At 40.1% G+C, this 15,067-nt stretch overlaps 1 protein-coding gene across 1 annotated transcript in view; it reads left to right on the top strand.

Moving 5' to 3' along the window:
• The first annotated feature begins 2,179 nt into the window (after positions 1-2,179).
• Positions 2,180-15,067, top strand: part of LOC137344476 (semaphorin-3D-like) — a 71,778-nt gene continuing 58,890 nt past the window's right edge. The window contains exon 1 of the mRNA XM_068007468.1: positions 2,180-2,415. Within this exon, the coding sequence (XP_067863569.1) occupies positions 2,256-2,415 (160 nt within the window). The 5' untranslated portion in view covers positions 2,180-2,255. The remainder of the gene's footprint in view (positions 2,416-15,067) is intronic.

Genomic DNA, 15,067 nt, shown 5'->3' with positions numbered 1-15,067 from the left:
AATGGTGGAGCGATTTAAAATCGGGGGTGCGCAAGAGGCAAGAATTGGAGGAGTGCAGAGATCTGAGGGTTGTAGGGCTGGAGGAGGTAACAGAGATGGGAGGGGCGAGGCCATGGAGGGATTTGAATTTTAAAATTGAGGCGTTCCCAGACCAGGGGCCAATGTAGATGAGCAAGCACGGGTGATGGGTGAATGGGACTTGGTGCGAGTTAGGATACGAGCAGCAGAGTTTTGGATGAGCTCAAGTTTATGGAGGCTGGAAGATGGGAGGCTGGATAGGAGAGTATTAGAATAATCAAGTCTAGAGGTAACAGAGGCATGGATGAGGGATTCAGCAGCAGATGAGCTGAAGCAGGGGCGGAGGTGGGCGATGTTACAGAGGTGGAAGTAGGCAGTCTTGATGATGGAGCGGATATGTGGTCGGAAGCTCATTCCAGGGTCAAATCAGATGCCAAGACGTCTAGTTCAACACTTCGAATGGACTTCCAGATAGAGTTGTGAAGATGAAAACCCTGAAATAATTTAAGAAACAATTAGATGTAAGAATGGGAGAACTATAGGATCTTTCTTGATTGATGAACTAAAGTGGGCTGAATGGCCTCCCTCATCCATAATTATTTTGTGATCTTGTGAAGCTGTCAAGATTTTGAAGGGAATTGATCCAAGTAAATTTCTCACTCTCATGAAGAGTTGAAATGCCAGGGAACACAAGTTAGGAAATTAAGAGTAAAAGGGGAGTCGGGCATTTTTTTTTATTCCAAGGGTAATGGAGTTTTGAAATATGTTACCAAAAAAGGTTGTCGAAGTGAATATTTGCGGGGAGGGAACGGGGGGGCGTGTTTGTGGAGTGGGGGGAGCGACAAAGTGTTAGGGACGGTCCCTGGCAATTGGGAAATATCGCGGGTTGAAGGGTGGTAGGGGGACGGGTCTGCAAAGATAACGGAGCGTAAGGAGGTTGTTGGCAAAGATCACGGGGCATAAGGAGGTTGTTGGCAAAGATCACGGAGCATAAGGGGGTGTCAGCAAAGTTTGTGGGGCATAAGGTGGGGTGGTTGGATGGGCAATCGGGAGGGAGGGAAATAACGCGGGACATAAGGCTTCGGATCATGGGTCTGGAGGGGGGGGCGGCGGCCGATCGAGGCAGAAGGTTTACATGAGGGGCGGGGGGGGGCACACTCCTGCTCCTCCTGATGCAAACAGTGCAATAAGCAGCTGCTGCTGGGTTTCCAGAGCCGTGGGAAGCCCGGCCAGCCAGCGTTAGATTTAAATTAGGCTCCCAACTGCACTGTGGGAGCCTGATTTAAATATTATAATGAACTGTCCTGCCTCTCGAAAGCGGGCACAGACACCTCATGCAACCCGCCGCCGTAAAAATGGTATTGAGGGAATTGGTGAGAAGAGGGGAGGCGGGATTAATGTATGGAAAAGGAAACTGCTTCGGGCATAATGATCTTTACCTGCTCCAAAATTCCTTGTGTTGCTGTCTATTATTATAGTTTGTTATTTTCTGAATAGTTTTCGCATTCTTGATTTTTTTTTAATCCTGTTCATTTTTTAAAAAATCTATTTTCCTCTGTGTCCATCAATGCCCTTCTGAGAAGGTGGGAAGTAAGCTGCTCCTAGGCCTCTTTCTCTGTAACCTCGGAACTCTGCAAAAGTGGCCTAAGAGGACTTGGCTTTTAATTATTCCACTTCCCTGTAGTAAAATGGCTCTACTTGATATCTGCATCTTTTGATCCAGGAGAGGTGAGGAATTAACCTTGTGGATTATACTGATCTTGCATCCTCCCGCACTGCGGTGTAAATCATATTCTCATCAGTGCTGTATAACTTTTACATAGATAACTGTTTGAAATAGATTAAAAGATTTGTTTTAATTGAAAATGAGCCTCAAGTCTTACCTTTCTTATCTTAAAAAAGACCCACAATAGCTAGTCTCTGCCATCGCTGTTTATTTGATGTATGCATCTTAAAAGCTTTCTTGTTTAAATGCAAGCTGTTGTTGTGCAGATGTTAGCACTGCTGGCTGTAATCTTGAAATGTTTGGCCAGCCTCAGCCATAACCACTCCTTCCTTGCCTGTGCCTCGTCGCATTTATGCAAATTGATGGAGACTGATTGGCAGGAAAGTCCACCACTCCCACTGTTAGTTTTAGGACTATTTCAGCAGTGAACTTTAATTAATTGAATTGGTATGGACCTTGCTGGTTTACAGAGGGATTGGACTGCACTGATGTATGCCCGTAGACTTGTAACATGGTGTGCAGCATTCTAACCGGAGAAAGGGACTGCAGAAAAACTATGTTTGCTTTTGCACGGGTTACTGCTCTGTGCTGCTGTGTTTTTTGTTTGTTCCTTTTACCAGTGAATGAAGCCTGGAAGCAAAGTAAACCACGCCTGAAGTTCTCGTACAAAGGTAAAAGTTTGACATGTATCACATTTTTCAGGATTTTTTTTACATCTCACTAAATTACTTCAAGATCAGTGTCAACCCTGTAATCCTCACAGTTTTTTAAAAAACATTAACTCCTGCAAAACCAGCAGGAGTTTATCTGAGATGTAACATTGGCAAGTGATTATTGTGTTTGACAGAATATAAGATGCTGATGATTATAATTACACCTAAAATCTTTCTGATTTGCCATTTAAGGTTTGATCAAATGCTTTATAAAGCTCAAAGTTTCTGTGCAAATTGTCTTCACAGTAATTTAGTGGTGATCTGCTGATCAAGTTGTTTTCAGTCTAGAAGCCTCAATAATCCAATAAAAATCACCTAATTAGATCACTGTTGGAACAGTGTGATTGGATATTAGATAATTGTTTGGGCAAGTGACTTGACACAGTCTTGACAGCTTGGAATGAGCACTGCAAATTCTACATTTACCTCGTGTATCCACAGCCCAAGTTGTGCAATTTTGCATTAAAAGTTCCAGAAGTAGTGGAAACGCTGGGTTTCTAGTCAATGGCTCTACATTGTAATGACGGATCCGAGTGTGGCCAGCCGGTATGTGAGGAGGAGGACAAGCAGTAAATGAGCGGAGATAAAGGGTGAGCCCACCAACAGCGTTAGGGCAGAGAAAGAAGAAAGGAGAGCAAGATGAGGGCGAGCAGCATAAAGGAGACTGAGAGACCCTGACCCTGAGAGGCAACCCAATCCCATAATATTAGGCAATCACTTGTCCTAAATATGCAAAAGACCCGATATATCCACTCAGAACATTCATGTTAGATTTCAACTGTTCTTTCCACACCACTTGTTCAGCTGCTGCAGAACTTAACTTCATTTTAAATCATGTTTATTTTCTTTTATTTGTAAAATGGCTAAAAAAAATTCACAAAACTGCCTAATGATCTGGTGGCAGCAATGAATAATAAGGTGTGCATGCATTGTTTTTCTTTAAAACCATGGAAGCAATGTTTCAGCTCTTAGCTTCACCCCAGAATAAAACTCCTGTTCATATGCATGTCTTGACATGTGTTACCTCATTATGTGAACGACTGATCACACTTTCATTTTTAACTGGAAACAAAAGAACAAATTGTAACTTCATCTAGCGTTAAATCTGGATGCATAGAATAAAAAGAATGTTAATCAATGAATCAGGATTTTATTTCACTTCAAAGAAACGGTGACCACTTGATAATTAATTAATGAAATATATCATATAACCTGTTGGACTAACTTCTCCACTTTGTCTTCAGGCAGTGGTGCAGCTCAAGCCATCCCCACTCTCAAGTGACTGCTATTTTTATGAGGTTTATGGGGCTCTGCTTCAGGGAGGAACAGTCATAGAGACTGACTTGAAATGTAAATGCTTATTCCTTCTTTAAACTGAGGGGAGAAAGAGTGGACATGGAGGTGGCAATCCTATCTGGATGAGGATAGGAGTCGCTTTTTAAAAAAAAAAATTCTCCTTTTAAAATTAATTGCTTTCTTTATCGTTCTCCGACCCAAGCCCAGATTCCTATTAGCATTCCTTTTGTTCTTCGTACCACAAATCATGATTGGAAAATAGCACTGTTGGGCATTCTTAGTACTGAATGCCACAGTTTGGCCCAGCAACCCCCACCTCAGCAACAGATGTCACTGCAATAATTATGCAGATGAAACATTTGCTGTGGCTATTGCTGTCACAACCCTCTGAAGACTGCACCTGAGTATGGCACAAGTGCACTTTGTCCTGTCACAAATAATGCGTGCATTGGCTCGTAACATTACACTTCCAATTCCTAACTGAAGAAAAAAATCTTTGATACTCAATTTCATGTGTGAAGCTTCACTCGAAGACTAGAGTTGCTGCGATAAATCACAGTTAATTGCAAGGTATAACAGAATTTTCTCTCTCTATCCAATGTCCAAAGCTATGTGATCTCTATATCTGCCGGATCCTAGACATCTGGTAAAGGTCTAGGGAAAGGAACAACTTTGAAGTATGTGCGTGAATTTTAAATGTAATGTTGTTACTGACAGGTCAGGGGGCACTGTGACCTTTCAAGGAAGGACAGATTCAGGCACAACTGAAGAAGTCAAATTATTTCAGAGTTTACACTGTTAACTGATATATATGCAGCCTAATTAAAAAAACCACAGGGATAAAAATATTCATTTCATTATTTGTTAAGTTGCAGAATGATCTGTTTGCTCAGAGAGCTGCACTTTTTTGCTACAGCTTTCAAAATATAGGCAATTCTATGATATATACATCTGCAAAATACAGCTTTCTATCATTGCTGGATATGGTAGAATTTAGAAAGAAGCCAATTCTCAAAACCACAGAATATGTTTCCACTTGCAGCATTCCTTAAATAAATTGGGGGTTAAAAAAAACCCTGTGATCTTGTGATTTTTATTTACAAACATGATGAGCATTATGTTGTTGAAGAGCTGCCAACCACTCATTCATATATTTCACATGACATGTGGAATTTCTTTAGCTGAAGGATTAGGTCATTAATTGAGGAAAAACCATATGTGATCTTCTAATGGCATTACTGCCTTGTGTTCGCAGCTGGGATAGTTGGTCATAATTTGCCTTTGTCTTTTTCTCATCAAACGTTGCCGTTATTTCTAAAGATATTATCCAGGAAATAACCAATTACCAAAAAGACCATATGAATCTTCCGTGACTTCAGAATCTAGTCTGTATTGTTCAGTTCAAGCTTTAATTAATCGCGTATTCATTGCAAGGAATCTTTCATGTTTGCCATACAAAACAGTTTGTTATTCCATAGTTATAATGTATTCTGGGCAGTAGGAGTGCAGAACATGGATATTCCCAACCAGTAGTCTTATGCTGGTGATTTTTGTACAAGGCTTGCCAACCAATGATTGTGGAACGTGCGAGCAGTAGTTTGTAGAGAACTGTTGTATTTTCCATTTCTACCAATTGTTATAATATATCCCTTGTCACATTTTATTGTGGTTCTGGAAATCGTATTACATAGCGTGAGATTTACTGAAGATGTTACAGCTGTTCTTAACTCCCATGAAAAACAGTCCTTGGGGGCACACACATCTGTTCCTCATGGATCTTTTCAGCAAATTCTCTGAATGGAGGCATATGGAAAAATTTCTTGAGTCTTGATTCAGCCAAATGGGACTGTTATCCTATATGTTGTGTGGTCAAGAACTGATGAAAACACATAAAAACAGTAAATGCTAGAAAACACTCAGCAGGTCAGGCAGCTACTGTGGAGAGAGAAACAGACTTAAGGTTTCAGGTCAATGACTTTTCATCAGAACTGGAAGATGTTATAGATTAACAGTTTTCAAGCAAGTACAGAGCCAAGGAAAAGGCAAGTGGGAGGAGAGAACAATGGGGAAGGTCTGTGTTCGGGTGGAGGGCAGGAGTGATTAAATGATAATAGAGGTGATGGTACAAGGCAAAAGGGGGTAACATTCTGAAAGCTATATTATTGAATATTATAAACCATAATGAGAACAAAGTGCCGATGTGTGAGCTTCACTTTATATATAATACCTTATATATAAATATAGGCTTTAAGCTCATTATTTTTGGATAGGCTTTAAGGATTTTTGGATAGGCGCATGATAGGCTTTAAGCTCATTATTTTTGGACCTAGTACAAGAATGTTAATGCAGCCATAAGAATGTCCATTTACTTTGGCGTACAGCCTATAGGACATTCAACTTCTTCTGAAATCCACTTCGTGTGATCCAACACAAACATTGGAAAGACAAATTGAGTCTGTAAATAAAATGCAAATTGTTTGGGTCCTGGATTTAACCACATTTGGCTGAACGTGAGACTTTCACACTTGTTTTGTAAGATAGGCGACTTGGTGTCATAACTGTTCCACAAAGTGTTAGGATATTGATTCAGATGACAATTACCTCACACCAGAGCAGCTCCTGATTTTGACCAGACACAAGTGGACAAAGGCTTAGATATTTCTTCTAGGAAGTAGGGAGGTTGAGTCACTCACAATGCTCTTGTGCTCTGGTGGCTGGGTACAGGTTCTGCTGCTCCTTCAGGGAGCGACACAAGAGATTAACGTATTTATATGGGGAGTGAATAACTAAACAACAGAGGAGGAATTAGGACTAGTGAATGGCAGCTGTAAAACTTTGCAGGAGGTCCCCAACTTGTGTGGCTTGGCATTAGGGTTCCCTCAAGTGCTATGTAGCTCTTTCAATCTCAGGAGCAACTCCGGTATGCTTGAGGCCTTCCGCGACCGATGGGCGCCACAAGGACTGGAGTGTTTTGTGGGACGGCAGGAATATTATTATAGTTTAGTCTTACAAGTTTCCCTTTGTTTTGTTCAAAGTTATTAAAGCAAAGGAAAAAAGATCTGAACTTTTTGGGCAGCTCGTAACTGTTCCTCCACGTAAGGCAGCTGATTGTCCTTTTGATGTTTAACCTTGTCTGATAATATTCACCTTTTTTATAAGGCTGATGACCAGTCTAAAACATATTCTCCTATACAGTGTAGTGATCACCTGTTTGAGGATCTGTAGAGCAGGGAAACAACATACAAGGCACTGATCAGCTGTTTAAAGGTATGGGAAGTAGGGGAGCAACTTATGCAGTGCACTGATCAGCTGTTTAGGGGTCTGGGGAATGGAGGAGTGTGAGAGACTTGTATAGTATGCATACTTTGGGTGTAGAGTTGGGAGAACTTGCTGGCACAAAAGGCAGCAGTTGGAGGAATCTTGAAGTCACTGGAGTAGCACTACTTTATAAGCTCTCTTTTTCTAAAATTCACAAAAACGAGGAGCGTGACATAAAGAGAAACGAGTAAGAAGATGAGTGACAGAGGCACAGAGATTGTGTTGCAGAGAGGGATGTATATCTATTGACTTCATAAAGAACAAAATTGAGGTAGTATTGCAACCTGATCTCACTCAGATGAATAAGATTGAACTTCTGTTTTCTGTGTTATGTTGTGGATAAGAAGTAAATCAATAGATAGAACAGGGAAATATGCCAGAAAGGTGGTACATTTTTACATTAAAATGTTTGAATTTTCCAGGGATGTGTGCTATGAACATCCATGCATAACTGCTACTTTTTCAGTGTTTGACCACTATAGTATTGGTGATGGGGCCCAAAGAGCAGCTCTTTTAGTAGACCGAAATAACCTGCTCTATAGTGTAGTGGTCATGTTACAGGATTAGTAATTCAGAGGTCTGGACTAATTATCCAGAGACTGTGCATTCAAAAACCTGTTTGAGAATTTGAATTTTTAAAAAAATCTGGAATTATCAGTAAAAATGACCACAAGGCTGTTGGATTGTTACAAAAACTCAATTGGTTCACTAATGTCCTTTTAGGAAAGGAAACTTGCTGCCCTTACCCAGTCTGGCCTATAATTGACTCCAGTCCCATAGCAACGTGGTTGACTCTTAAATGCCCTCTGTAGTGGCCTAGCAAGACAGTCAGTTGTATCAAATTGCTACAAACATGAACTGCAGTGGCAAAAGAAAAAGACCCATCACAGTGGGCAATTAAATGCCTGCTTTGCCAGTGACACCCACATCCTGAGAATTAATTTTTAAAAAATCTGTGCTGGTCCTGGGGGAAATGAGAAGGAAAGACTTTTGTTTTTAAAACAGTGCTTTACAAGAACATACTGCTGCATGAATTGAACATCTTTTTAAAAAGGGAAAAAAAATCAAACACTAATGTGTACCCAATCTAAATATAATCAGCTGCAGACTGCACAGTTGTAAGAAGATCTTAATAAACACAACTTTTCCAAGAGACTGTGCTCTGTATCCAGATTTTCAGCAATTGCAGATAAAAAAAATACTTGTTGGCAAATCTTTGTAACATTACTAATTCAATTTATTGAACAATTCAGTCTGCAAAAAAAAAACTCTTAATCAAAGCATATATTTGACACATTGCATTTCTAAAATATGGCCCTGTCTCAAGGTTCAATATTATTGGAATGTAAAGTTAGTTATACTTCACAATTATGTGGATGTGAAATGATTTTGATCCAAACGGTGGAATTCAGATGTGAAGTTACTTGAAGCGCATTTGAGTAAGTTTGTGAGACCAGTTCCAAGAGGTAGTCTAACTACAGTCCAGTGTAATGCCAAGTTTAATTGGTCCAGTGAACCAAATACTTTTAAAATTTCATTTTTAATCTTTTAAATGTTAGGGAGATGCCAGGATTGGCATCTCCCTAACATTTAAAAGATTAAAAATGAAATATATAATACCAATTAAACTTGGCAATCCTGGCATCTCCCTGGTAATTAAAATTTAATTGGCATTCGGATGCTGGCGAATGGAGCTTTGTGCATGCCTGTTTGGGTCAGTGCCCAGAATTCTCCCCTTTCTCTAGCCAGAAAGCAACAAAGCAGGCAGCAGTATATCTTGGGTCAGCCTGCCCTGTGTTGCTACATACAAGTTCTAGTTCCTACAGTAAAACAATCATTTAAGCAAAATTAATTAACTGAGGCAGTGAATTGATCTTACTTAAAATGCTTGGATCATTTTCTGTTTTGCTCAATACTTTGCGTCAGCCATGGCTCAGTGGTAGCACTCTCGCTTCTAAGTCAGAAGGTTGTGGGTTCAAGCCAGAGACTTGAGTACATAATCTTGGCTGGCACTTCAGTGCAGTACTGAGGGAGTGCTGCACTGTCTGAGGTGCCACCTTTTGGATGAGATGTTAAACTGAGGCCATGTCTGCCCTCTCAGGTGGGGACATGAAAAAAAATCGCCATACCTTTTCAAATAAGAGCAGGTGAGTTCTCCTGGCATCCTAGTCAACACTTATCCCTCAACCAATACCATCAAAAACAGATTTTCTGGTCATTTATTTCATTGTTGTTTGTGGGAACTTTGTGTGCGCAAATTGGCTGCCGCGTTCTTACGTTACAACAGTGGCTACATTTCAAAAGTACTTCATTGGCTGTGAAGCAGTTTGAGACGTGCTGAGGCCTTGAAAGGTGCTATTTCCTTCTTTGTAATTAAGTATACTGTCTGAAATAGGGAGTTTATACAATGGAAGTTAACACAAAGCAACTTATTATGTTTGGAATTCAATGCTGGATCATATGTGTCCCAGATTCAAGTGTCACAAGTTAGTACTTATGATTGTCTCACAAATATAAATAACTGCAAACAACATCTGAGACTTGATTCTTGATACTAGATATATAAATCTGTCAGAGTTGCATGTGTAGAAATCCCAGAGTCGATGGTGAGACATCTTGACTGCAAATCTCTAAAGCTGCACAGCCAGAAATGATCTTAATATTGCATGTAGTTGGAGCACGCTCCCAGTTGGAGCAGTGCCGTGTGTGTGTGTGTAATGCTATAGGAGATCACATCCCCACAACACAAGCAGCACCATTAACAAGTTTGACTTCTTCCCATCGGAGAACTGTTTTCTCTGCAACGGGAACTTTCTTCATAGAACTGTTCTACTTATTTATTATTTTAGGTCAGTCTGAGTTGACCCAAATGGAGAAACAATCCTCTGTCTTCTATAAAGTGCTGTGCCATCATTTTTTTTCTATCCAGGATGAGGCTTATGAGAGGCTGCAAATGCACAGTGAGCTGCAGCAGTTATTTGAAAGTCTAGATGTCTTTTTGAATTTTGGAGATTAGTGATATGTATGTGCGCCTTTAACCTGTAGAACTCATGTAACTTTAACCCTGACTGATTTCTTCAATCTGACCGATTTTCTTCAATCCCTATCTTAACATTGATTTCATTTAATTTTCTTCCTGCACCCCACCTTTTTTTCTTTTTACCCAGGTGTAACCTTTTAAAATCCAGCCTGGCAGCACTGCCTGCTTAAAAACAGGAAATTCCATTATTGTTGGGGCAAACCTGTGTCAATCATTGATTCTGTGGGTCGGTAAACCTCCGCAGCACCTGTGCACAATGTATTAACTACTTTGAGACTTGCAACTGAAGTAGGTGAATAGATTTGGAGTAATAGTGCTATATCCATTTCGCCAGTATTACTTTGAGCCTGAGGCTTTTAAATATCAAATTAATTCTATGAAGCAAATCAAAACTCCCTATGACTGATGTTTCTGTACCCTTTTAGATTGATGTGAAGCTTTGTATTAAAAAGGTACACTTCTTACCTTGAAGGACGTGGTCCCTTTGATTTATAATTCACTGATTTTCTCCATCACGAAGATTCAGTATCCATTTGAGAAATAAACTATAGCCTTCCCGGCCCCCCCCCTTTATATCCACACAAGCCATCTCAATGTCCAACCCAATGTACAGATGCTTCAGCTCATAGACCTCTTACCCCTCATAATCCCCAGAATCAAGCAGTGTTACGTCATACTATGAAGGCACCCATGATGTAATCTTTAAAATGTACAGGAGTGGTCATAATTGTAAACCAAATTTTTATTATAACTTTTATCCTAATGTTCTAAGGTGAAACGTTTGACCTGTTGTATATAGCTGGTTAGTAATAGCTGTTGCTTCAAATGTATTCACAACAGAAAATAGATGATTGAGAATGCCTTTACAACTTACATACAGAGTATGTGCCTCAAGGGAGAATCATACCAGGTTTCCTGACTAGCATCATATTTAAATATTTGTTCGAACATGTCTTTATGAAGTCTACGTTTGATGGAAGATTGGTTAAACAGTTGAGGCCATGTGTTTATTGAATGTTGAGAAAATTAAAACAGCGTGGGCCTTGGTCAAGGTTTAGTTATTGCTCCTGGTGTGAAGTATTTTTTCTATCAATTGCAGATGTTTTACATGGTAATGGATATTTTTTTAAAATTACGTAATTTATAATGTGATAATTCGTTTCCCCCCCTTGATTTTTTTTTCATTTTCGCTCCTAATAATGGCAAATCATCCTGGAGTTCTGAGCACTGGCAACACTTAGATACCTCACCCACATGACTGATCTTCATGTGCGATCTTAAGCTATTCAAACATGATGAAGGTATCACAGGCAGTCTCAATCATGTTCTTGCATGACATTTACTTGTGTGCTTTCCTGCAGGGGTCAAAGGACAGAGATCAGTAACAAGAACCATATCTCGTTTTTTTCCCCCTCCCTCCTAGCCTAGGGACATTCCAAATGTCACCCTGGCTGAGATTACATAACTCAACACAAACCAGAAACCACACTTGGGACCTTCCTGATTTGTATGGTTCAGTACCTCACCACACGGTTCCTTTTCTCACTAAGCTCCCAACAAAGCCCTTAAATGTTCATTTTTATAAAAGTACTTCATGCAAAATTTCTATGTTGCAGTATTACTCTCCTCTCAATTTCCTAGACTTTTTAAAAAAAATAACTTTTTTAACATGTTTCCATTTTTTCAGTGCTTCTGCTGCAGCATCCATCACCTGGCTTTCTCCTCTAGCCAGGGAGGTGGAACTACCTAGACCATAGACTTCTCCATGGCTGCTATCGATGTTACTCAGAAAGCAGAATTGTTTCTGTAGAGCAGCACTGCTTTCTATCCTCCAGTGAAAGATATTCTCTAACGGATGGTCCATCCACAAATGGGGAAAAATTAACCAAAAAATGCTGGCATGATCCAGTCCTTCTGAATTGGAAGTCTTAACGTTTAATTGTTAAGTTTTTCAGTTATATAAAGGGAAAAAGACAAATGAGGAATGGAATGGGGCTACACAGTGGAATCAGGTGAGGGTGTGACAAATGCTACACAAGGCTGCAAAATTGCTAAATAAGTTTTTTGCCTCATTTTTTACCAAGGAGGAGACAGGCAACTTATTTGATCCTGGAAGGGAACTAAAGGGTGTTGCAGAGATAAGCTGTGAGACTATTCCCATTACTACCAAGTTAGTTTGTACAGCTGTTCGGCAACCAACGGCGAATAAATCTCAGGGGTCGGATAAGATGCATCTGAGGATGCTTAAGGATATAAGGGAGGAAACTGGTACACAAGGGCAACTTAGTGATGACTTTTCCTCCTTCCATGTGGCAGAACATGGTCTCCATTCAAAATTTCCCAAGTCATTAACAGCTAAGATCAAGAACTCTGACATGGGTGAATGACAGCATTAGCCTATGTCAAAGTAGAAACTCAAAACTGACATCCAGTTTTATCTACCAATGGAAAAATAACCAGAGGATTGATTCTAACCCTGACCGCCGGGTGGAAACGGTGTGGGCAGAGGAGTTAAGATGGCGGGGGGGAGACTGAGATGCATTCCGTCCCCCACCATCTTAATTCGCCTCAGAACAGGCACAAGACAGCCACCCGTCCCAGGCAGGCGGGGGCCTAACTGACATTCAAAAGTCACAGCCCGATGGCATAAGCAGCGCAACGTCGTTTTAACTGAAAAATTTGGAACGCCAAACCTGACAGCAGGACCTGGCGGAAGTCAGCAGAGTGGCCAGAAGATGCCAGTTTATGTATTTAAATGTAACTTTTCCAGGTACTCTTTGTGGGGCAGGTGTGCATCCTGCGGGCCTCCACAAGGAGTGCTTGTGCCTATCTCCTAACACTAACTTCATGCTGGGGACCATTCCCTTAGATCTCCGGTGCCTTTGGGCTCTTATCCTAATTTCTGCGTTTCCTACATTACAACAGTGACTACACTTCAAAAGTTGTAAATTGCTTTGGGACGTCCTGAGGTCATGAAAGGCGCTATATAAATGCAAGTTTTCTGTCAGTCATAGCCCTAGAGACTCTTCCCTAATAGTAACTCACTCGCCACTTTTTTTTTAAAAACCCGCACAGCTTCCTGTTCCTGTAGGTTAATTTGTCTGATAATCAATGTAAGAAATTATTCAGCATATCACTGGGAGCATGGAACTGGCATTACCTAAATGTTGCCATCAATTCTGTTCTGTATGATAGCCTGTGTTTATTTAAAGACCCCTGCCCATTGTTACATTGTGTGATAAACCATGTCCCCTGATTTTTTTTTCCTGTGGCCAGCACTTCTGCACTTTTTGTTCTCTGCAGTACTCTCCCAATCTGAATCCGTGCTGCTGCCATACTGGTTAGCTGGGAGTGACTCAGTACTGCTGCCATACTGGTTAGCTGAGAGTGATTCAGACTGCCTGCCTTCACACTACCCAAGCTTTACTGTTGTATTATTTGATCTTCACCTGAGAGGACATACCAGTACAACATTTGTTGTTGCTGTAAACATACTAGGATCACAACTCAGAAGTTATGACCACAAGAGTGTCAGTAGGTATGCTAACCTGAGATTTTGAAAGAGTGGTAATTTTGTAGTCTCCTCCATCAGCATTACTGTTTCGCCAGTCTGCACCAGCCACGTAAAGTTGTAAGTTCTGGAGTTGGGCGATCTCGTCCTGTGACTCATTTCCACGTGGTGAGGGGACTTTAGATTTCTACAGAATACTAGCTTGAAAATCTTTACCAGAAGTACTCAATAGCTAACCTGCTGGCATGATAATACACTCACCTATTCACAAAAAATGGTTATGTTTTATTGTATAAACATGGTGTTTGACATATCCAGTTAATAATTTATACTGGCTTTCATTTTGAAATGTTAAAAGTTTTCTTGTTACAAAATCTGATGATATTTGGACAATGCCTATTGTGGATGAAATGGAGGGAGGAGGAAGGGAAACATTTTGAACGATCATCTGAATACCTGAGAATCAACAGGGAATAATGACTTGTTGGCAGAAGCAGTTAGTTAGTGTAGTCAGCAGGTAGTGACACTGTATAAGGGGATCATTTCATTACTGTGATTTGCAATTACTGAAACAATGGGGCTTGTTTGATCATTTAATTAGTGGAGTCATTCAGTCTGTATGATCACTGGCTCGTGAAATCATTCTAATAATAGTTATGATGTATCATTTCCACACCGTTCACCTGAGGAAGGAGGAAGCCTCCGAAAGCTTGTGGAATTTAAAATAAATTTGTTGGATTATAACTTGGTGTTGTAAAATTGTTTACAACTAATAATAGTTGTTTGAGAGAACCAACCTGTTTCTCTACATTACCTATGTTTAATTTAAATGCTTGCCCATATGCTGTTGATTTTTGTAATAGGCTGTGGAAAAGATATATCAAATGCACGTGTTTTGTAAGCGTTTACATTAAACATGAGTAATATAGAGAAAAAAGTTGGTTCTCTTGAAATGCTACATTCTATAGTGGAATGTGGCTCTTAAATAACAGCTAAACTGAATTTGTGGTTATATCTTACATTTAACCTGCAGAAAATGTAAAGTAATTGTACATATAAATGTATGTGGGACAGGCGCTGGTTACTTTGGAAAGTGGAATAATTTGGTTAATGTGAGCAGACCACGATTTTCCCAGTGTCATCATACCAAACATCTTGCTCTGTAAACCAGATATGACCCTTAGAATGGACACCAGATCATCATCATTATGCTTCCACATCATGCACTGCCTCTGTTGGATCCCAGGTTATCACAACTATCAGTGATATCATTTGCTTTGATGAGCTACATAATATTTTTCAGGAAAATCTTTGGACACTTCAACAGCTGTGTCCAGATGGGTGCCACATAAAGGTTAACTTTCCAGAAAGCTATGTGTAAGGCACATATTTAACACTAAAAACACACTGGCTCCATTGGCTTAAAATAACGTAAGGAATCTTAC

Source organism: Heptranchias perlo, chromosome 27 (assembly GCF_035084215.1).
Source record: "Heptranchias perlo isolate sHepPer1 chromosome 27, sHepPer1.hap1, whole genome shotgun sequence".
NCBI lineage: Eukaryota > Metazoa > Chordata > Chondrichthyes > Hexanchiformes > Hexanchidae > Heptranchias > Heptranchias perlo.
Note: the sequence above shows the minus strand (reverse complement) of the source record. Positions and strands in the feature narration are given on the sequence as shown.